At 40.2% G+C, this 23,698-nt stretch overlaps 1 protein-coding gene across 9 annotated transcripts in view; it reads right to left on the reverse strand.

Annotated features, from left to right (window-relative positions):
• CDH11 (cadherin 11) overlaps positions 1-23,698 on the reverse strand; it is a 146,634-nt gene that overhangs the window by 21,183 nt on the left and 101,753 nt on the right. For all 9 annotated transcript variants that reach the window (XM_060000315.2, XM_060000322.2, XM_060000318.2 and 6 more), the window contains 6 exons: positions 22,509-22,803; positions 19,163-19,282; positions 17,150-17,317; positions 13,930-14,117; positions 7,173-7,426; positions 742-878 (listed from right to left, as the gene is read on the reverse strand). In XM_060000315.2, the coding sequence (XP_059856298.1) occupies positions 742-878; positions 7,173-7,426; positions 13,930-14,117; positions 17,150-17,317; positions 19,163-19,282; positions 22,509-22,803 (1,162 nt within the window). The remainder of the gene's footprint in view (positions 1-741; positions 879-7,172; positions 7,427-13,929; positions 14,118-17,149; positions 17,318-19,162; positions 19,283-22,508; positions 22,804-23,698) is intronic.

Here is a 23,698-nt window from a genome sequence, read left to right on the forward strand (position 1 = left end):
TTCAGGCCCTGCAGGGAAAGGCACTGTTGGCACAAAAATCACCTAAAATCCAAAGTATGCCAAATCCAATGTGAGGGGGATGTCCTAGAATAAAGGTCAACATTAGACCAGTAAGAAATAAACCACTTTTCCCTTTCTGTTGAGGTTTAATTCTAAATGCTTATAATGGAGACTGTCCCCCTCAGAGTGTAGTCCACAACAGCAGTTCTCAAAGTGGGATCCCCAGAGGAGCATCAAACAATTTGGGAATTTGTTGGAAGTGAAAATTCTCAAACCCAACCCAAGACCCGAGTTAGAGGCTCTGAGAGTGGGATCCAGAAATCTTTGTTACAACAAGCCTTTCATGATAATCCATTGCATGATCAAGTTTGCAAACCACCGGTCTATAGGTAAAAAAGAACCCACAGATCTTGGCTCTAAGGATTCTGCTGCTCTGGGTTTAAACAAAACTGAGGATAAAGTGGGGAATCTTTCAGCGGTGGTTAAGAGTTTCAAGCTGCTACAGACTATCAGCTCATGTGCCAAGTCTGTACCCAGTTCTGCCAAAGAAAATGAAAACATCTCTATTTGCTTATATGTCTCCCTAGATAGACAACCAAAAATAAATTTTAAAGATTGAAAAATATGTTTAAGACTAAAAAAAAATTGTTCTATCTCAGCTGTTATTTTCCAGAATATATAGAAAGTCTCAAGGAATAATATTTGGTAAAGTAGAATCAAAACCCTTAGGATAATACTTACGGATTTCTGCTGCAAAAACTGATATGTTGAGCCAGGCAGTTTCTTCTCTATCCAAAGGTTTTGTAGTTTTAATAAAACCATCCTCTGGATTAATAGTGAAAAACCTGTCCAGGTCAGTGTGACGATCGATTGAATACCTAAGCAGAATGCAAATGAGGCAATTAGACCAAGACATTCCAAGCAGCTTAATATTTGAATATTTTCTCCATGCTATATTTAAAGCAACTTTTTCAATGAATTGCTTGAGCTAGGTTTTCTTTTTAATCAAATTTACTTTTCAAACTTCTTACATGAATCTTTTATAGAAATCACTTTGCAACATTGGAATTCTTTATTCAGGACAATGAATGAAAGAGCTGTTTAGCATATTTGATTGAGAAATGGAATAATATGTTGCATATCTGATTGAAAAATGGAATAGCATGCTGCATATTTTTTCATATTTACTACAATCACCCACCATCTGAATTTATGAACCTGCATTTGGGAAGTGGGTCTGCCTTGCTTCCAAACTACTCAGAAAGTCACAAGTGTACGGAATACTTGCCAGATTTCTGCATATGAAATATTAAATAGTCTTAAGTTATCATCAAAGATCATTTACGGTACTGAAAAATCAGTTTTCTCCTTACTTAAGGGAAAATGGTAACTATATTTTGAGTAAATTTATTCAATTTATTTGGTTTTAGGGGTTCTCGGGTAGCTTGGTTCTGAATTCCATTGTGAAATATGCAAAGAGGGCTTGGCCATTCATTTGTAGAGCATTCTCCCCACACTTTAATGACCCCAGACTGAGCCTAACAGCATAGTTGGAAGGTTTCAGCTACTCCTGTCCACTAGAAAATTTGCTTTTTTCTAACAAAAGACAAACTAATTTCCAGAATATTATGGGGCAAGGTGAGGTAGAAGATGGGTCAAGAGGAGTGGTGTAGTAAGGTAAAATAACTTGCCCAGGATAAAGTTCTGGAGACCTGGCTTTAATAAGTGTTGACAGTTGTCCCATGGCATCCATAGGGGATTGGATCCAGGACACCTGAGGATACCAAAACCCATGGATACTCAAGTCTCATATAAAATGGCGTAATATTTGCATATAACCTACACATATCCTCCTGTACACTTTATTTTTATCTCTATTTTTTTGCGGTACACGGGCCTCTCACTGTTGTGGCCTCTCCTGTTGTGGAGCACAGGCTCCGGATGCGCAGGCTCAGCGGCCATGGCTCACGGGCCTAGCCGCTCTGCGGCACGTGGGATCCTCCCGGACCAGGGCACGAACCCGTGTTCCCTGCATCGGCAGGCGGACTCTCAACCACTGCGCCACCAGGGAAGCCCCCTCCTGTACACTTTAAATCATCTATAGATTACTAAAATAGTTAATGCAATGTAAATGCCATGTAAATAGTTGCTGGTGTGCCACAAATTCAAGTTTTGCTTTTTGGAACTTTCTGGACTTTTTTTCCCCAAACATTTTGGACATGTGGTTGGTTGAATCCATTGACATGGAACCCATCAATGCAGAATGCATGGATACAGAAGGCCAACTGTACATATGTCTGAAGGCATTCATTTAGGGCCATAAAACCAAAGAATATTAGAAAATATTAGCAAAGACCATGGATGTCACAGAGTTTAATTCTTCAATTTACAAATGGTAGGATTTGCAAATGGTCTATTATCTCGCTTCTGGGGGAGCCAATATTAGAACCTGGATCTTCCAGTTCTAGATCATGTTCTTTCCAAGGGAGAGGAATTTAGTGCAGAGCAGCACTTCGCAATATAGAAAACATGAGCTCATCCATGATATCGATGCCTTCACAGCTCCCTATGAGAATGGAATGATGAGTCCCCTTCCCCAGTGAGGAAAGAGAAGATAAACTATCACACACCTCATAAATGTCAGTAGAGGCTCAGTGACTAAACGCTCAGCAGAGCTCTATGTGAAAATAAAGAGAAAATAATAGAATATTTTTTCCCTGCCACTAGGGAGTTTACTATCTAGTTGACATGACAAGACAGGCTCACAGGAAGAACGATAATTAACAAGTATTATTCTATAGAAGTGAAGCGCATGGATTTTAGTTTTGTAAAGTCCTAGGTACAAGTTCATGCTTGGCTACATATATGCTGAGTGATACTGGAAAAGCCACTTAAGTTCTTTGAATTTCAGCTTACTTATCACTTAAACTAGAATATTAATAGTAACCTAACTCTTAGGTTATCTGTGAGAATTACATAAAATGATAGATGTTGAAGATGCATAACCTAGTGCCTCACACATAGTAAACAGAACAACAAATATAGCTGCTCTGATTTTTGTTGTTGTCGCTGCTGTTACACACTGTGGATAGATCAAATGTCAGCCTACAGAGTATGACTTTCATACTATAGCCAGTGAAAAATCATGAAAGGCTTTTGATCAGAGGAACAAATAAACTAATTCAGACTATCAGGGTGATGAATAAGATAGGGTGGGCAAGGTGGTCTGAGCTAGTGAGAGTGGAGGAAGGAACAGAGGAAACTTAAGGAGGTGATGTATTGATAGTTTTTAGGAGTGAGGTGATGAGAGAGTGAGGTATAGAAGCGACAGAAGGAATGGAAGACTATGTGATAAAGACAGAACCAGGAGGACTCAGTTGATATTTGGAGATCTGTGGGAGGCTGGGAGAGTCCTTGAGAGTTTCTAGCCTGAGTGTCGCAGAGAGGGAGACATTGGGAAATACAAAGTCAACTTACCAGGAAGGAGAGGTTGAATTTCCACTAGGGCTATGCTGCTACACCAGGAGAGCAAGATTCAAGTTTATCAGAGGTTTCACAGAGTCAGGGGTATAGTCGGTCTTTATTGTTTTAAGTATGTCACAAGAAGTATAGGCTCAAAAATATGTTTTTAGTGAATGAGCCGGTGAAGGAAAAAGGAAGTGGGTAAAAATGCAGAGCAGACAGCAGAACAAGTACAGAATTAGAATCAGGGAGAAAGATCAGCCTAGAGGCAGAAAATTTAGAGCATTAACTCAATTCAATTAGTAGCATGGACGGAAACTCTATAGATAAGTGGACACAGAGAGAGAAAGTCTGAAGTGAAAGGCTGAGTGTCAGGGAGCCCCCAGTGCCTAGACTGGGATCTCAGACTACTGAAGACACCAGGTATGTCTGAGGCATGAAGAGGTTACTACCAATGAAGCTAAGAGGAAAGAATATTTCAGGAAGGCAATGGTAAACGAAAAGGTCTCTGATGCTAGAGTCTGAGAAGAAAGCTGCAAACATTTTGAAGCAGCTAAGAGTTTGGCTGACGCTATAAGGCCCTCCTACCCATATGTTTAAGGACACAAATGTCCTTAAAGGTGACGATAAGCACTCAGGAAAGTAGGTAGTCTGGCTAGGAGACCCACTGAATAAAAACCTTTAAATGTTATTCTATGAATTGTTTGGCAGTTCTAAGAATGAGGACCTGAGTGGGTGAGGGGAGTTGGTTCAAGGGCCACAGTGAGCATCTTTGGATAATTATAGACATGAAAAATGGCTCCATGCACAGAATAGCTTCCAATGAAAATATGACCCAAATAACCAATCACAGATGTGGATCCTTGGAGATAACGAGGCGTCAAGGAAATGAGCAGCTGTTCCATGTGTTTTTATATCATCTCTCTTCTAAAAAGCTGCTAATGCACCTTGATATTCTAGGCTAAAGTTAACTCATTTAAAATTCACACCATGAACATTTTTGAGTAGTTTAAAGGTGTTACCAAGCTCCTCAGTCGTTACCTGATGTATCTTCTTGCACAGAGAGCACGGTACTCAAACCTTCCTGGGAAATCTTTCCGTCAGTGGCTGCCCAGAGAGAGTAAACAGCTCATAGTGGACTCAAGGCAGCTCTGGACTAAAATCCAGTCTCCAATACTGACTGTTCATGTGACTTTGGGTAATTCACATCATCTCTTTGAGCCTCAGTGTTTCCATCTATTGGACCCTAACATGATCACAGCCTCAAGGGTGTCTGAGGATTAACTTAAATAACTTAGTGCAGGGTTGTCTGGGGCCAAGAAGATGCTCAGTAAAGGGTAATTTCCTTCCTTTCTCACCAAAGGGGCAATGTTCAAAGACTTAAAGGCAACTGAACAGCATTTACATTTGGGACTTCCTTCTGCTCTGTCAGCATTTTCTTTGGTATAAATAGAAAAACTCCATTGTCCATGGCAATTTTTTTCATACTCAGATCTATTTACTTTTCTTCCCAGCTTTATTGAAATATGATTGACAATAAAAAAGTCTGTATTTAATGTGTACAACATGATGTTTTAATATAAGTATACCTTGTGTAATGATTACCGTAATCAAGCTAATTAACATAGCCACTGCCTCACACAGCAACCATTTCCTCTGTGTGTGTGTGTGTGTGTGTGTGTGTGTGTGTGTGTGTGTGTGTGGTGAGAACACTTAAGATCTACCCTCTTTGCAAATTTCAAGTCTACAGTACATTATTATTAACTATAGTTACCATGCTGACCAATATCTCCTCATTTTCCCCACTCCCTAGCCCCTGGCAACCAGTGTTCTACTCTCTGTTTCTATAAGTCAGACTTTTTTAGATTCCACATATGAGTGATATGCTATATTTGTCTTTCTGAGTCTGGCTTATTTCATTTAGCACAGTATCCTCCAAATTCACATATGTTATCACCAATGGCAGGATTTTCTTTTTTCAGGCTAAATAATAGTCTGTTTTATATATATAATATACACATATATATGTGTGTGTGTGTGTGTATATATATATATATATATATATATATATCTCACTATTTCTTAATCCATTCATCTGTCGACGAACATTTAGATCGTTTCCGTATCTTGGCTATTGTGAATAATGCTGCATTGAACACGAGAGTGCAGATACGTGTTCAAGATGCAGCCATTATGGAAAGCAGTATAGAGATTCCTCAAAATGTAGATGGAGGCTGGATTTGTTCTGTGGGCTGTAGCTTATTAACCCCTGACCTAGACAGACACATCCCTGGCCCTCTTTGACTGTGCCAGGGACAACACAGTGTAAGCTGTCATTGTGATGTATGGTGAGAGCTGTGAGGTGGAAGCCGCATTTGATCCATCTTAGGGTGCCCTGGAAGAATTCCTAGAGTAGGTGACACCTAAGTGGAGGTGGGAAAAATGAGTACCATGTAGCAAGTTGGAAAGGATGACAGTGAGATCTCCAACCAGAAGGAAGAACACACAAAGGTCAGGAATTAAAAGGGGACAGGAAGTAGCCCAGTCTAGCTGCAACTGAGAGTCTGATGAGAAGGGAGAGTAAGACAAAAAGCAGGAGACCAGCAGGACACAGCAGGAACTGGGGGGGGAGGGGCTCGAAGAAGAGCCTTAAGCCAAGTAAGAGAATTGAGACTATTTTGGAGTAGGGGACAATGGGAAACAATTTGATCAGTGATTATTTTTGTCATTGTTGCTGTTTAACTGAAGTGTGATGTGATGTTTGGATGTGCATTTTAAAACAATCAGTCTGGCTACAGGATGATGGAAAGGTAGGTGGGAGATCGGGGGCAGGGGGACCATGAGGAGGCCGAGGAAGGAATCTAGGCAAGAAGGGAATTAGGGGAGTGGCCATGGAAAAATAAACACCTGCTAGAATCCAGTCCAGGGCAGGTTTCAGCCAACTTTACATTTCTGCCCTATATGGACATGCCTTGAACCTGTGACTCAAGCCTCCTTCTCAGCCTCTTTCTCATCACCCTCTCATCTTCATCGTCAATCTCATTGGTCATTAGCTCAGGTTGGGGAGCAGGGGAGGCAGGGTTCTGAATGGCTTTTCTAGCTTTCTTGTCTAAGTCACAAAAGTATATTTGTGGTAATAAAAGCATCCTAAATTTGAGGGGCACTTTGTTATCTCTTCAAAGTGCTCAGCAGATAGATAGACAGGGCTTGCCTTCTGAGCCTCCTGTTCACTGTCTGTGTCTCTTTGGTTAAGTCACTTTGCCCTGCAGAGCCCCAATTTCCTCTTAATTTAAGAGATAATAATTCCTAGAAAATAACGTTGAGGGGATAAATTGGATTATATATCTGATACCCCTAGTGCAGTAACTGGAGCATAGGAAGGTGTTCAATAAATTAGAATTGCTGTTATTATTTCACAATCATTATTTATACTTCACCACAGTTCTCTGAGACAGGCAAAGCTTAGGGTTACATCACCTAGTATACATTGGGAAATCTGCTCCAGAAATCCTGGAGCTTGAACAAGTCTATCCAAAGAGTTGGTGCAGAGGTGGAGTAGAACTCATGTCTTCTAAGTCTTCATCTTGTTTACACTGAATGATATCTTGGACCTTTTCTGAGACGGAAGGACCTGGTTCCTATAGGGATTTCCTAAAATCTCTTGCCTCTGGAATTGCCCATCCAGGCTTTAAAAATAAATTTCTCTGTACCTTATCGGGCTATTGGCAGCATCAGGGTCTTTGGCATGCACTCTCCCCACCACAGTGCCAGCAGCTGCATTTTCTTGGACTTCATGGATATAACTGGGGGCCAAGAACATGGGGGGCTCATCAGCATCTTCCACTGCAATCTTGACCGTCACGGTGTCTTTGAAAGGCCCGTTGCTGATGAATTTTGGGTCGATGTGCACGTTGGCTGCCTCTACCTTCAAGCTGTATGCTCTTTTGGTTTCAAAATCTACAGGCTGGCAAGAAAGAAGAGAAGATTGACAACCAATTCCTTGAAAGAATAATGGAAAAGAAAAACCTGATTGTTTTATAGGGCACCATGAATAGTTGTTCAAAGAGAGAAAATCAGTGTTTATTCAATATCCAGTTACCTGAGCCATTTGGTTAGAAAATCAGACAAATCAATTGCTGAAACTTGGAATGTGCTTAATGGGTAATTCTAGGAGCATGACAGACACAGAAGGACATCATCAAAAGTGAACCACATTCTATGAACACACTAAGGCTGCCCAATTCAGTCACTAAAATCATTTAAGGAAAGGAATTAAGACATTACAAAAATAAATGTTATAGCCCATTCTGAAAAGTACTAAGAATCTTGGTAATAAAAATAGTCAATGAATTTCAGGCAAAGAAAAAGCAATGTCTTGTTAGATGACTGCTCCCCTCCACACATACACACTTCTGGCTTAATCATATTGATAGTCTCATTTTTAAAGTTTCTGACCATGTAGCATTTCTCAAAGTCTGGGACCCTTACCAGCAGTGACCCATACACTGACTTAAGGTGGTTTATGGGTAATTTTGCGTGGGTGGGTTTTTTGAATGACATTATCCTAATTACTGATCCTATTATTTCTTTTCCAATTCTTCCATTCCCAAACACGTCAAGGATATCTCAGTATACTGCTAACTTTTAACATTCCTGTTACGCTTCCTGATCTCCCTTTCAGGAGACTATGATATAACTCTCTAGCTAGAATGTAATGACATCGTTTTGTTTTGACTGCATTCATTTTTAGGTTACCTCCTACTTATGGCAAGTGATATAGTACAGTGTGAATACTTCCCCGTTAAAAGAATACATATATGTAAAAAAAGTCCATTTAAAGAAAAACTATTATAAACAATATAGATTTTACACAGACGTGAAAAAATATTAAGAAGCAGCATTTGAATGGCTGTCATTATTAAGAAATTGATGGTAAGCACTCCCTAAATCTGAAGGAGACAAGGTTCTGTGAATCAATCAGTAAAGGGTGAAAAGTAAAATTACAGAAGAGAAACAAGCCTTCCTGCCTAGGAAACAGAACTTTCTAATTAGCACTCTGGATGATACTGAACTCCCAAATGTTTGGAAAGAGTTGGGTCTTTTAAGGCTAGCATCTGCCTGCCATGTTGTCATCATCTGCCTGGTATTATTTTGAATGGGCATATAATCATAGGGCTTAGTCCTAACCTAATTCTCCAGCACTCTAAACTGAGGATTATTCCAGTTTCAGGAAGGTTAAACGCATTCAACACCCTTGACACTTTTTCCATCATTTTTCCACCCCCACCTCCCCAGAGTCAGAGAACACTCCCTTTTCCTGAAGCAAAATGTGTCACCAGCTGCTCCGTCATTCCGAACTCAGCAGCATCTTTGTCCTTCACTGGGTTACTGAGCAGCAGAAAGAAATGATATTTATAGGCTGAAGGTATGAGACTGCTGCAATTCCTCAAAAATCTCTGCGATTATTAGACAAAATTAAAACATGAATATGATATTCTGAGACCAGGTAAGAAGAAATTTTCTGATCTCAGATAGCCTGTTGATTCTCCTAGAACAGAAAGTTTTGAACTTGGTTTAGACAGATACCTAAGGACCCAGAGCATTGTTTCCACTGGAAAGCCTTGTTGTTGTTGAAGCCAGTATAGTCATGCTGCAGTTTGACTGATACTTTTTGAATCTCAAGTGAAGGTCCCCAGATCTTTGCAAGTGTTTGCCTGTTTCCTAGTTTGGTGAGATTTTACTGTCTTCTGGTGCTCATCCCAGGCTTGTGAAGTCCTCCCCATCTCCCCCAGACAGATTTGTGTGGCCCCTTAGTTGCCCATCTGCAGTCCCTCATCCCCCACCCCAGCTAGGTGAGGAGCATCCCAAAGGACTCTACTGAGTCTTGTTGATCTTTGCCTCCCCAATGCCCAGTAATGACCATACCAAGTGATCACATGTACCAATCATTGCGACTGAATGGGAAGCAGAGTTGATGGATGGACAACATTTAAGCATTTGCCTACAGTTTATTCCCTGCCTCCTTCCAAAAGGGATTTAAGGTAGTTTCCCATGTGAACCTTTATATCCATGTTATGAGTAGTTGAAATAAAGCTAAATGAGGCAACATACTACATAAGCCATAAAAATCTCAATACCCCTGAGTTTACTAATCCTACCTCTAAAAATTCTCCCTGGGGGATTAATTCAACAGAAAACCCAAACAAACAATATTCAAAAATGCATGATGTGGGCTTCCCTGGTGGCACAGTGGTTGAGAGTCCGCCTGCTGATGCAGGGGACACGGGTTCGTGCCCTGGTCCGGGAAGATCCCACATACCGCGGAGCGGCTGGGCCCATGAGCCATGGCCGCTGAGCCTGCGCGTCCGGAGCCTGTTACTCCGCAACGGGAGAGGCCACAGCAGTGAGAGGCCCGTGTATGGCAAAAAAAAAAACCCAGCATGATGTTTAGATATCATAGAGGGGTTATATTTAATCATGGGAAACATACACACAAAACACCAAATCCAACTGTGAGATTTTATTAAGGAAATAATGGTCCATCAATAGGATGGGATGTTATGTAGTCATTAAAAATAATTATGTATATTATATAGCAGCATGTAAAATGTTTATGATGTGCCATTAAGTTAACAAATCAGATCACCCTATGACTGCAACTGTTTTAAATGTTACATATCCACATCTATATACATGTGGACAGAGAATATAAAGAAATAATCAGGCATAAAATTGGCTTTATTAAAATTATTAATTAAAAAATATTTTAAACGCCTTCTAATGCTGTTCTCACACTGCTTTACAGGCAGTTTATTTGTTTGAAAGTAAATACCTCAGAAACTGTGCCAGGATCTCTCAGTGATCATTGGAGTCCCACTCGGTCAAAGGTGCTGCAGGATTGGATTTTCCTCCCCAAGTCTACCAAGCCACCTACAAGTCTCATCTTTGTTTTGCTAACCACACAGAGATTGTCTCAGTATCCTGAAGGCAGCTTCTCTCTCTCATGCACCATTATAATCCTGACACCTACTGTGTCTGACACAGAGTACTCAAGAAATATTTATTGCTTTCTAAGCTATTCAATAAATGAATGACGCTAGCTCCTAAATAACTCTTGAATTCTTCGCCTTTACCTCTTCTGCCTTCTTCAGGTCTTTGTAATTCCTCCCTTGCATTCCAACAAGATTTCTTCAACTGGTCCCACTGTATCCATCTCAAAACCCTCAGGACTGAACTTATTCAAGTTTCTTAACTGTGACCTATTTCCCTCAACACCAGTCCTTCATGAGCTCATTTTCTCTGACCTTCCTCTCCTTATCTATCTGGTAATTTCCTATTCATCTATGAAGGCTCAGCTCTAGAACTGCCCCCTGTAAGCAGTCATTCATGACCCATAGTCACAGATCTTATCATACTTTATCACAGTTGCTTCTCAGCTGGGGAGTGATTTTGCTGTACCTCACCCCAGGTGTGTTAGGGAATGTCTAGAGCTATTTTTAGTATCACAACTGGTGGGGCTGGATGTGTGCTTACTGACATCTAGTGAGGAGAGGCCAGGAATGTTGCTAATCACCATACAATGCACAGCCCTGCCCCTACAGCAGAGAATTCTCTGTCCTGAAATGTTAATAGTGTCAAGGCTGGGAAAACCCCCTCTATGTTATTTGTCTTTTCGCTTTTAACTGTCCTGTTAAATTGTGATCTTCCTGTGACCAGGACTCTGTTTCTTCAGTTTTAGATGTCCAGCCTCTCACAAAGGGTGTGCCTGACAAATAATAATAACGCAATAACTCTTGGTAGAAAAAGGTTGAATGAGTTAAGGAATAAGTGAAAAAACTATATTAAAAATATTTTTAAAAGACAAAAATATTTTCACGGATCTCTCTGTATCTTTTTTATATTATTAAATCATATATATAATAATTTCTATAAGGATCCATCATTTTACTCTATTAAATTCACCTCTCAATATTTTTTCCTGCTGGACAGTTGGAACTTTGTGTTATAAGCTTAAGCAAACGTTCTTTTACAAATTAAAGAACATCTTACTCTGTTTTAAACCTAAACATCAGTGCTTTATAGATTATTCCTTTGCCCGGAAGAAACACATTGAATTGGGGGAAAATGTGCAAATTAATCATATGCAGAGAGCTCACGTGCGATGTGTTAGTTCCATGGGGTGATTTACATGTTTCAGATTTTAGAGACACAGTGTGTGTTTATACCCTGAATACATTGAAAACAGGTGACAACCTAAGCATAACCAACTACCCAATTACTTGAACAGCAAAGGATGGGAAGTCACTGCTCATATGTCAGTGGCAAGCAGGAGGGATAGAAATGTTAACTAACAAAGCCAGTTGACAGCTCTATGCTACACATAGTCACACAGCTACTTTTCCAAAGGAGAAACCAGAAGAAGTGACTACCCCAGCCCCTTGTGGCTGTTGATTAGGCTTCCGTGGCTACACCACTCATCATCACTAATGTTGACTTTTCCAAGTATCCAGAGTTCACCCCGACTTCCATATTCTTTTATGACAGAGTCACTTCTACTTTCTCTTTGCTTGGGTCCCCTCATATTTCCCCCAAACCTAACAATGCTTCCTTATGTTGTGAAAAGTCGGCTTCCTAGAACACCTCTCTCCCTGTTCTCCTTACCGAAAGATTCCTCCCAGGCATCTCCCTCTACCCCACCCTTGCCTCCTCTCCAGCTACTGGCCTCTTTATTGATTCTTCAAATTAATTTTTTTTTATCAGTGTTCCAGGCCAATCTTTTCCATCACACCAAGGAGCTTCATATTCATGTTACAAAACCAAGTTGAAAATGAATACCTGATTAAAACCAAGGTAATCCCATCATCCAATTCAGATTTAATACTCCATATACTTTGATGATGGAGAAGTGTTGATTTCTTAAGTGGTAAATCAGGGGTAAAACCGTTTTAGAATATACTGTAACTGTTTCTTTACCTGAAAGTGAATCAAATCTGGCTCTCTTCTATACCCCCTTTCTGGTCTGTCTATTTGCAAAATGTCTTGAGTGGGAAGACGTTCTAGAATACACCAAGTTTGAATTCCATGTCTTTAAATTACTAGCTGTGTGATTACAACCGGGTCAAATTATTTAATCTGTCTGAGCCCCAGTCTCCTCACAATTAAACTGAGGTATCATTGCTGACTGGGGTAATAACATCTACTTTATATGATTTTTATCATGTAAAATAAATGAATGCTTATAAGAGGCTCAGGCTTTGGCCAATATTTAGAATTGAGTAAATGTTAGATTTTTTTTAAACCAAACAAGAACAAGCAATAATCTCATTTTTGTAGTGAATTAATCTCAGGGACACATTTTTAGCAACAATTTAGCTGACTATGAGGGAAGGCCCATTATTATTGCTTCTCAGGTTCAATTTTGAGGGAAAATCAAGCAGAGGTTTGGTTTAAGTTTCATAGAAGGCCCAGCAATGTAACGGACCTTGGATGTTTGAGATAAGAAAAGTTCCAAAGAGCCTATATTAACAGACTCAGCTTGGCAGAGCTAAAGAGGGAACTTCCATGTATGCTCAGGGCTGTCTGTCCAAAATCTAGATTTATCTAGCTATATTTCTTTCCATGGGGAAACTGTGCCAAGTCACATAAGAACTAACCAGCAATCTCAGGGCAGGTATTATCACTCCCCTTTTTTTTTTTTCCAGTTTTATTGAGATATAATTTACATACAGCACTGTCTAAGTTTAAGGTGTATAGCATAACAATTGGACTTTCATACATCAGGAAATTATTACCACAGTAAGTTTAGTGAACATTCATCATCTCATATAGATACAAAAGAAAAAGAAAAAGAATTTCCTTTTGATGAGCTCTCTAAGGATTCACTCTCTGAACAACTTTCATATATAACATACAGCAGTGTTAATTATATTAATCACAGTGTACATTGCATCCCTAGACTTATTTATCTTAAAACTGGAAGTCTGTGCCTTTTGACCCCCTTCATCCAACTTCCCCTTCCCCCACCCCCCACTTCTGGCAACCACATATCTGATCTCTTTTTCCATGAGTCTATTTGTCTGCTTGTTTTTGAAGTATAATTGACCTACAATACCATCTTAGTTCCTGGTGCACAACGTAGTGATTTGATATTTCTATATATTTCAAAATGGTAAGTCTAGTTGTCATCTGTCACCATACCAAGATATTACATTATTATTGACTATACTCCCCAAATCATACAAAAACTAACCATCAAACTCAGGCAGGCATCATTGGCCCCTTCTGCCAGCTTCCTCTGGAATACAGTTCTGTTATCTCCCCAAAGCTCAGAGTTTAACTGCAGAGTCAGGTCCAGCCCTCAGTTGTCCATATTCTCCTTTCTTTAGCCTTCAACTCCCTGTTTCCAGCAGCGGTGCTCGGCAAGGCAGGCCACAGCACTGCCACATCTGATTCCTCACCCTAACTCACCTTTTTCAGTTTCACCACACCCTCCTGTGTTTCATAGTCCGTTGTGATTTCAAACAATTCCATCCCATCTCCATCAACAATATTGTACGTGACTAAGCCATTTTCTCCAATGTCTGGGTCTTTAGCCTTCACTCTTCCCACTTCCTCCCCGGGTACAGCTGCTTCTGACACAGACATCTGGTATACGCCTAGAAGAAGAAGACATCTATTTTTATTTTCCCTTTTATTTGGCAGCTGTAAGACTTTAGATTTCATTGAATCTCAATAAATTTCTCAAAGGGTTTGACATTGAACTTTCTATTGATTGAAAACATGAAAGAAGTGAATGGATGGGAGAAAGATCCCACATGGCTTGCTTGTCAAAGAAATGTTTTCTGCAAAGGATGATGAAACAATATCAGGGTCCAGGGTGGTAGGGTGGGGTCACCCGTCACATGTGAGAGAGGAAAACAATGCCCAGTTACATTTCCCATCAGGAACTGATGGAGAGCCATGTATATCTTCACACATTCAAAAAAATCAAAACTTCTTTTTACGTCTTTGGAATGGTCTGTAAGTTAATTCTAAGGCTCACATGTGGCACTGCCAGGTGCCCAGAAAAAGACCACCCTTCCCTGTTTAAAAGCCTTCCGTAGCTCCATATTTATTTTAAAATCAAATGCAAGTTGTATCCTTCATGGTCATGATCCTTCCAGCTGTATATCTGACTCTTCTTACTTTACCTCCTTCACCATTTGATTAACTGATACCTTATATGGAAAAGCTTCTCACTGGGCCAGACAAATCATGTGAATACCTGGGGATAAAAATTATAAACAAAGCAAACAGCAAATTGCAGAAACCCCTGAAGTGGGAACGCAGTGAATACATACAGAACAGCAAGACCACAAGTGTGACTGCAGCCTTCTGGTAGGAGGTAAGGGTATATAGGGAGGCTGGGGCCCAACTGTGCACAAAGGGCATTGCAGGAGATGGAAAAGACTTCAGGTTTTCCTTAAACTTGGTGGGAAGCCACTGAAAGGTTTTCAGTAGAGAAGTGAGATTGGAGATAATCTTATTTGCATTATCACAATTCAGAAATACTCTCTGCGAAACAACATAGAGAAGCAAGGGTTGGAAACCTGGCCTCTACCACTTTTAAGCCAAGTGGTCTTGGGCAAGTTACTTAAGCTCTTTAAGCTTTAGTTTCCCCTTATGTGGATTTTATCAGTTCTAATACTCTGTCTGCATTTATCTATTGGGTTGGCCAGAAAGTTTGTTTGGGTTTTTCCATAACATCTTTTAGAAAAATCTGAATGAACTTTTTGGCCAACCCAATATATTGTTTGGCTGTGAATACTTTCGGTTCAGACCCATATTTAACTTAAACACACCATGCCCTCCATGATAGAGGACAAGTAGGAGGTGGGAGTCTCTGCAGATAATTACCAATTTACATGAAGGTTTAGAAAAACCTACTCCCAGTCTTCGTCAAGTTCATAGCTGTAAACCTGGTATCTTCACAGTAGTGATGCAACTTTACTCTATGATTGTATGTGAGCAAGGGCATTAATCACTATCTGCCAATAGTCCTGCATGGCCTTTTGCATCCAGCATACCAGCCAGCTTTAGAGTGGATAACGGAGCATGCAGTTTCTTAAGGCTTTACGCTTATTGGAGATGCTGAACCTGGTGGCTGACCAGGCAAGGCAGTCTTCAACTCTTTGGTGACTTTATGAGAACTGGCTGTTGCCTTGTAATCCTCTATCTCAATGTCTCCCTTGCATAGATTGTTGTCTTTGGATTCCTTTGAGTGACCATGCATGGTGCCTTCCTGGGGCCATACTTGGTGGCCCTCCCTGTTCTCTCATTTATAAAAAGTGCCATCTCTCTGGCAATAAACTCACAGTCTCTACCAGCTGCTCTCCTCATTAATGAAGAAGACACTTTCATGGTGAACCCCCCGTGACCTAGCAGCGGCAGCATCATTACGATCACACTGTACCTCTGCCTCTACTTATAATGTACACATAACCAGATTTGTGTACAAAATCTGGCTTTGCCACGTCCTTCGGGCAAGTTACTGCACCCTTCATGGGACTCAGTTTTATCTGTAAAATGGAGGCTCTTGTAGAGATCTGTAATAGTAGTAACTATTCATTAAAGGATGGTAGTTGTTGTAATTATAATGATTAATAATGACCTTTCAAATCATTTTTTCTTTTATTTCCTGTTGCAAGCCTATCAGTTTTGTAGAAGGACCATAATCCCCTAGATAATACTGATAATAATGGCTAACATTTGTTGACAACTTATGCCAGATAACATTGTAAGATTTTACACTAGCTCATTTAGTTCTAACAACATCCTATTAATTGAGCCCTGTGGAAGATTGTATCTTGCAAAAATAGTCCAAACAGTATCTTCAAGCCCACATGCTTTTCTTTCAACATGACTTTAACAGTCCTTCCCTTGAAAGGTGGGGTCTACAAGAACTCCACTTACATTTGGGCAGTCTTATGACTACAGGAGAAATGATGCTATGTGATTTCTGAAGCTAGGTCACAATACGCAATACAGTTTCTGCTTGGTGTCCTTGGGGCTCTCTTCACTTTTAGAGCCTATCCAAGCCACTCCTTTGAGGCTGATATGAAGGGGAACCAACAGCCAACATTAACTTGCCAGCCATGTGACTGAGCCATCTTGGAAATAGATCTTCCAGCCCCAAACTGTGCCAGTTGATGCTATGGAAACAGAAACAAGCTGCCTCCTTCAGGTTTTGCCCAAATTGCAAACTCATGACAAAAATAAACGATTATAATTGTTTTAAACCACAAGATTTGGGGCAGTTTGTTAGGTAGCAATAGATAACTGATTCAGGTACTATTACATATCCAGGTTAGAAATGAGAACACTGAGACAGAGAAAGGTTAATTAATTACTACATCACATCATGAGCACTTAGCAAAATGGATTTTCTGTTCCCAGGGTTGTAGAACATTTTATGTCTCCACTTTCTCCCACTACCTCTCCTCCACTTAAGTTTTTTGTTGTCGTTACTCCACTTAAGTTCTTTGTTGTCCTCCACTTAAGTTTTTTGTTGTCTTGTTTTTTGCAAGAATGATATAAAGAGCCTCCATTTTTCTAGATTTCTTCTGGAAAGTTGAGTACAGCAGGAATGGGTCAGAGAAGAGTTGGCTGTGGCACCATTGGAAAGTGAAAGCCAAGCCCACCTACTTACTCTGTGGAAACTTTGGTGGGTTGTCATTGACGTCAGTCAGTGTGATCGTCACTTTGGTTGTCCCTGAGAGTCCACCCATGTGTCCACCCATGTCCTTGGCCTGGATCACCACGTGGTACTCCTCCTTAGCTTCCCTGTCCATGTTGGGAAGGGCTGTTCTGATGATACCTGGACAGGTGAGCAGGGAACATCACAGATATTCATTGATAACATTATAACAAAAACGATCTAGGCACAGGGGAAGCAAAGATGAATAGAACAGCACCTGCCCTCACAGAAGAGTCACTCAAACATGGCAATTATCATCAAAAGTAGCCATACCTGGAGCATCATATAGATATACTTTCTAGCAAATTGTCCTAATTATTAATACAGCATTAAAATTTAATGTTTCATATGTTGTACTGTAAATTCAAGTAATAACCTCACCCTTCCCAGGTGTGACACTTAAAGATCCTAAAGACTGATATATTTGAGGACGCACTGCATGAACATCAGTAACAAACCCATGCTTTTGGACTGCCAACAGAATCTTTTGACTATCTATGCCTGCATGCAATTCTTAGAAACATTTCTATGGTCCATATTAAGTTAAAGGTAGAAGGCGATATATTAAAATGTTAATATTAATTTTTTTAAGTGTATACCAAATGGGTTAAAAATATATACAATGCTTATACAAACACTTACTGTCTACTATCCGCTATCACTGGAAACAATGATACATTAATAATTGAATTCTACATCATCTCTGGATATTAGCACATTATTGGTGTGGAAACCATGCTCACTTAAATCTTTTGGGAACATATTCAAGCTTTTTCTGTCTGTAGATAACGGTAACATTTATACTGGAAATATAAGAGAGTGCTGTGGAAGCTTTAAGCCCTTATCCTTTTCTGACCCTGACGTTTGTATGTTTCTCAGCAACATCCTTGAACTCACTGAGCCTCGTTTTTCTTGTCTGTTAAATAATTTGGTAGGTTCAAATTGGTGGTTCTTAACTATGAGTCCCTGAGACACGAAAGTTGCAACTGGAGTCCTTCCAGCGATTTTAACATCTCAAAAATCCATATGAAATCCCACATTTATCCTTGGTTAATCTGAAAATTAATTGGCAAAATTAATTGGTAAATGCCTTTGATGAAATCATAGCAAGTAGCCCCATAAATTGTGATCTGAAGCAAAGAGGCTACAAATAAATGATTACATAGGTAAGTGGAAGTTATATTCAATAAGTGGGCAAAGTATCTGATTGGAAGGCTATATATATACATATATATATACATATAAACATATATATTTGATAAATTTTAACTATAATAATAAAAGCGGATTGTTTGTAAACATCTTTCAAACACGTGGGGGTATATTGTGGAAAAAAAGAAATGAGTTTGGGGTATAATATCGTGGACTAGCAGGTTCACAGGACTTTAGTGTTTATTCTAATACAAGGATCCTAGAATCAAATTTGGTACAAATGGAGTGAACCATTTTGGCGTGGGTTTTGGTTGTTTGTATTTGTTCACTCTTTCGGTTTGCTGTTTGTTTTCTGTATGGAATTTGCAGAGCCTCCTTCTTGGATGCTAACGCCGCTGGGAATCTAAGCACAGTGGAGGAGGCTGGGGATATGCCTCCTCCCAGACACACGTTAGCATCAGTTCCCACCCCCACCACCCCCAGCCCTGGCTTTGAGAGCTGCCAGTTTTCATACCAGTCTTCAAGTCCTGTGGTCTCTTAATTTGGATCCACCGTTGAATTTTATGATAAAACATACTTTAAGATAAATTCTTAAGTTGAATTTTAAGATATGATTTTAAGAGAAAAGTTGCATCTAAGATTATATTTATTACTGTGACATGGTGCAATACAGACAGTATCTAATTCTCACAATAGCCTTGTTAGGTGGCCCTTTTTATATTTTAGAAAACTAGGACTCAAATAAGTTTTAGTGAGCAGGCCTGGACTCCTTATTCACAATGTGTCGCAAATCGCAATGCCATTCCACGGTACCTGTCTGTGCTTCGACTGAAAAGTAGGGTTGTCCTTCCAGGATACTGTACACTAACTTGGCACTGTTTCCATAGGTGGGGTCGTCTGCGTCTGAAGCTGTCACCTGAATTACTGATGTTCCTTAAAAGTGAAATACAGTCATTAGCAACAGTCCCTCAGCTTTTCAAATTATATTCTAGTTTGCAAAGTTTTATCTTAAGATTAAAAACTGAGGAGAGCCCCAAAATTATTCAACATGCTTTCATTTTCCGGGGTTGAGATGCAAAAATAACCTCCTTCCCTCCCTCTCTCCCTTCCTTTTTGTTTAATTCCCATAGCTTAAAAATGAACTTTCTATATTCATAGTACATCCTGCTATACTTAGTAGTTAAAATAATAATATGAACATTATTGCAAAAACATTCTAAGACCCATGCAACTGGAATGTTCAGTATATCAAATAATTAAATAAAAATCTTCCCAAATAGTATAATAAAGGATAATTAATGATGAATTGCTTTTCATGAAAGGACAGAGTGCAGTCCTCCATCTGTAGCAGAGGAATAAATACATCATTTTATTGTTGCTTTGCATGTAATAAAATGGCTGCTAATACTACATTTTAATTAATTGATGGCTATAAATATTGTACAGAATGTTGTTCCCTACTGGCATGAAAATTGCATCTTCCCATCTCTAACAGGTCTGGTAGTCATATAACAGTAACCACCAGTAGACATCTGGTGAGATCTAAGGCAAGCATTTTTGGGTCACAATGGAAGGAAACCAGGGAATTGAAGGAAGATGGGATTTAGTTTTTCCTAGAAAAAACCTCTGTTCCCTGATGGTCACAAGTATCTGAGGGCATGAAATGCTGGGCTTCAGAATGGGGCAGGGGAGATGCTCAAGGGAGAGAGCTGGTTATTATAGAATTCCTCTGTGCCAGGCATTGTTTGGGGCATGTTCCATGTATTCTGCCCCTCTGCTGGGTGTTTTTACATTCACTGTGCTTGTGAGGTACTTAGTATGACAGGTAGGAAGTTTTGCAACCTATTTTTCAGAGTGGGTTATTGCCAGAGTCAGGAGTCTAACCTCTACCCAGCAAACAACCAAACCCAAGTGCTTTCCGAGACAGTTTCAGCAGAGGGGCCAGGTTCTATGTGAAAGGCAAGGGAGTCCATTTACACAGCCTCTGACAACCCTTTAATTTACAAGGCTGTCAGTGATTTTCACATGGCATAAGAATAAATCTCACTTTTTTTTCTGTAATTCATTTTTTCGTAAAAATAACTTTTTTCTGAGCATTTCCCACATAACTAGGCACTGTTCTAAGTAGTGGAGATTTATAAGGGAGTTAATAAGCTCTATTCTCTACCTTCATGGTAGAGCTAGGGAAAGTATTATTTTTTATGCTTAATTTGCTTCGAGGAATCCACTAAGTTCATTACAACTCGTATTTTACATCTATGTTGTTTAACTTGCATTAGAATTTACATTATCCTCATTGTATAGATGACAAAACAAAAACTGAGAAAGATGTAAGATGTTGTCTGGGTTTACCTGGCTGGTCAGAGGCACAGCCATGATTCCAACCCAGTACTGTCTGGCAGCAGACTCTACTCTCATAGGCCATGATGCAAAGTCTGATGTTACTCCTTAAGCACCAAGCTGCCCCAAGAGGTGGGATCAATGAAAATTCCCCTAGAGCATCATGTATGATGGCTGGCCTTTGTCCCCTGGCTCAGCTGCTGACACTGCTGTCCCCTATTTACTGATTTATTTGATGTCTGCTATTTCTCATTAAAGTCCCCAGGTGAACACTGAGAAACTAAAGAATTGGGCAGGGCAAAGGGAAGAGAAGAAGGCAGAAAAGGCTCAGCTGGGTTTTCATAAAGTATGAGAAGTGTTTGACTTTAGCTGGAGGAGAAGAAGGGGGCATTTTTTTTTAGCATCAAAAGTTCTATATGCAGAATGGAAGGAGCTTAGAGTTGTAGAGTCATTTCTGTATGTAACACTCTTGAGCAAACTGATTCCCAATCTTGATGCTTAGTTTCCTCATCTGTAAAATGGCCCTGATGATCCTTACGTTCATGGGAACTTTATTATTTTTTTAAAATTTATTTATTTATTTTTGGTTGCATTGGGTCTTCGTTGCTGTGCACAGGCTTTCTCTAGTTGCGGCGAGCGGGGGCTACTCTTCATTGTGGTGGGCAGGCTTCTCATTGTGGTGGCTTCTCTTGTTCTGGAGCACGGGCTCTAGGCGCACGGGCTTCAGTAGCTGTGGCATGCGGGCTCAGTAGTTGTGGCTCGCGGGCTCTAGAGCACAGGCTCAGTAGTTGTGGCGCACGGGCTTAGCTGCTCTGTGGCATGTGGGATCTTCCCTGACCAGGGCTCGAACCCGTGTCCCCTGCATTGGCAGGCGGATTCTCAACCACTGCGCCACCAGGGAAGTCCTCATGGGAACTTTAATTACTCTGATTCGAGTAAGCATACTCACTCCCTGATTAGTACAGCTCTGATCATTGTCTGAAAAACAAATCCTTCTTAATATGAGGCATGCTTCTCAAAAGACCACAACTACATGCATTCTTTAAAGCCAAACAAAGGTTACTGCCAGGAGAAGGTAGCTAGTTGAATAAATCTTTCACAGAATTGTCCTCTAACAATGTGATGTGTCTTTATGCATGATAAAAGACATAGCTGCTTCTGAATTATTCTAACAGATGATGACATGGTGTCATGGTTAGATATATATTCTGGATTGACTTAATAGCTCAGATGACCTTGAATAAATTCATTAACCTGTTTCTAGCTTGGGTTTCCCATCTGCAAAATATTTTCAATAGGACCTACCTCATTGCAAAGATGAGTCACTGCCAAGATTAAATGCAATACTGCATGTAAATCATTAATTAGCATGGTGCCTACATGGCACAAATACTGCTATTACTTATTGAACACCAACATGCACTAGTGACCAGACGTATGTTATTTCTAATCCTGCATGACTAGAAACTTTTATCCCCATTTTACAGAGGAGAAACTCAGGCTAAGAGAACAGATGCAACTGATTCCCAGTCACAAGGTTAATTAGCACCAGGGCCAGGATGACATGGATTTGATTATGTCTTTCCTACTCTTCCACACCTCCTCATACTTTGTAAGCTTAGAGTTTAAAACCTCAGGGCAATTTAAAATATTTGAAACGTCAGCTACATATATGAATTTTTTTTGCTTGTTATTCTGCCATAGAAGATACAGCATAAATTCTACTTCCTGATTTGGGAGAATAGGCACCAGCCCGCCCACCCACAGAGATACCAGGCCTGCAGGTGGAGTGGGTCCGCCCTCCCCTGCCCTTACGTACCCACGTTGGACCTCTCAGGCACGTTGGCATGATAGGTCTCGTGTAAGAACTCGGGAGGGTTGTCGTTAATGTCCTGGACCTTGACGATGAATTCTGACGGCGGCTCCAGGGGCCGGTTGGTGTCCCTGTCCACCGCCTGAGCCATCAGCGTGTACTGGGCTCTCTCCTCTCGGTCCAATGTCTTGGTGGCATGAATGTTCCCTGATTTGTCATCAATCACAAAAATGGTTCCGGCTCCTTCACCTGAGAGAATGTATTTAATGTTCCCATCACCAGAGTCAATATCGGAATGAAGCTAGGAAAAGAGAAATCGAGATTTGTAATTCCTTGACAGATGCACTGGGGAGGTAGAGACACACTTACATGCTGTTGAGACAATACACTGTTTACATACACACACACACTGAGAGGGAGATGTTCTCACCCCATTTTACAAATGAAGAAATGTAATCTTAGAGAAGATAATTGTCTTGGCCATGGTCACACAGCTGGGGAGCAGTGAAGCCAGGGTCCAAACATTTTTAAATTTTAAGATTCATGTTGTCCCTCCCACTCTCCCATTACATATGCACACATACAAAATATATATAATATACATTAGTTCAGTTACTTTGAAAGAAATATGCACATACTATAGAAAATAAAAAACACACATTTGTGCAATAAGTAAATCTTATAAGTTCTGATTCCCATTCCTTCTTTTTCCCTGCTCAGAGACAGCTCTTATGACCAGTTTCTTGTGAATCCTCTAAGACATATTCTATGCATATGCAAGAATATCTATACAGATACACGTGCTTTGGTTTATTTTTACACAATAAAGTGCATAGTGCACAAACCACTCTTCACTTCTGCTTTCCTACCACAATAAATTCAGAGGACCCTTCCACACTGGTACATATAAATCGACCTCATCAACTGTATGGATGTTATTATAATTTCAGTCCTCTTCCAAAGGACACTAAGATTCCAAAGGACACCAGGCTTTTGTTACCTCAAACAATCCATTGGTCAGACTTTCTGAAAGACCTGCTGTGTGGCGCAGGATGTATGAGGAGCTGAGGATGGAACCTGCCTGAACAAGCCCCCATTCCCATCGTAAGCATGGGGTGAGTGGGGTGGGTTGATATATATGCAGCTCTTAGACTATAGAAAGACTATATATCCTTGGGATTTCCCCCTCTGTTGAC

The sequence above is a fragment of the Delphinus delphis genome, chromosome 20 (genome assembly GCF_949987515.2).
Source record: "Delphinus delphis chromosome 20, mDelDel1.2, whole genome shotgun sequence".
In the NCBI taxonomy this organism is placed as follows: Eukaryota; Metazoa; Chordata; class Mammalia; order Artiodactyla; family Delphinidae; genus Delphinus; species Delphinus delphis.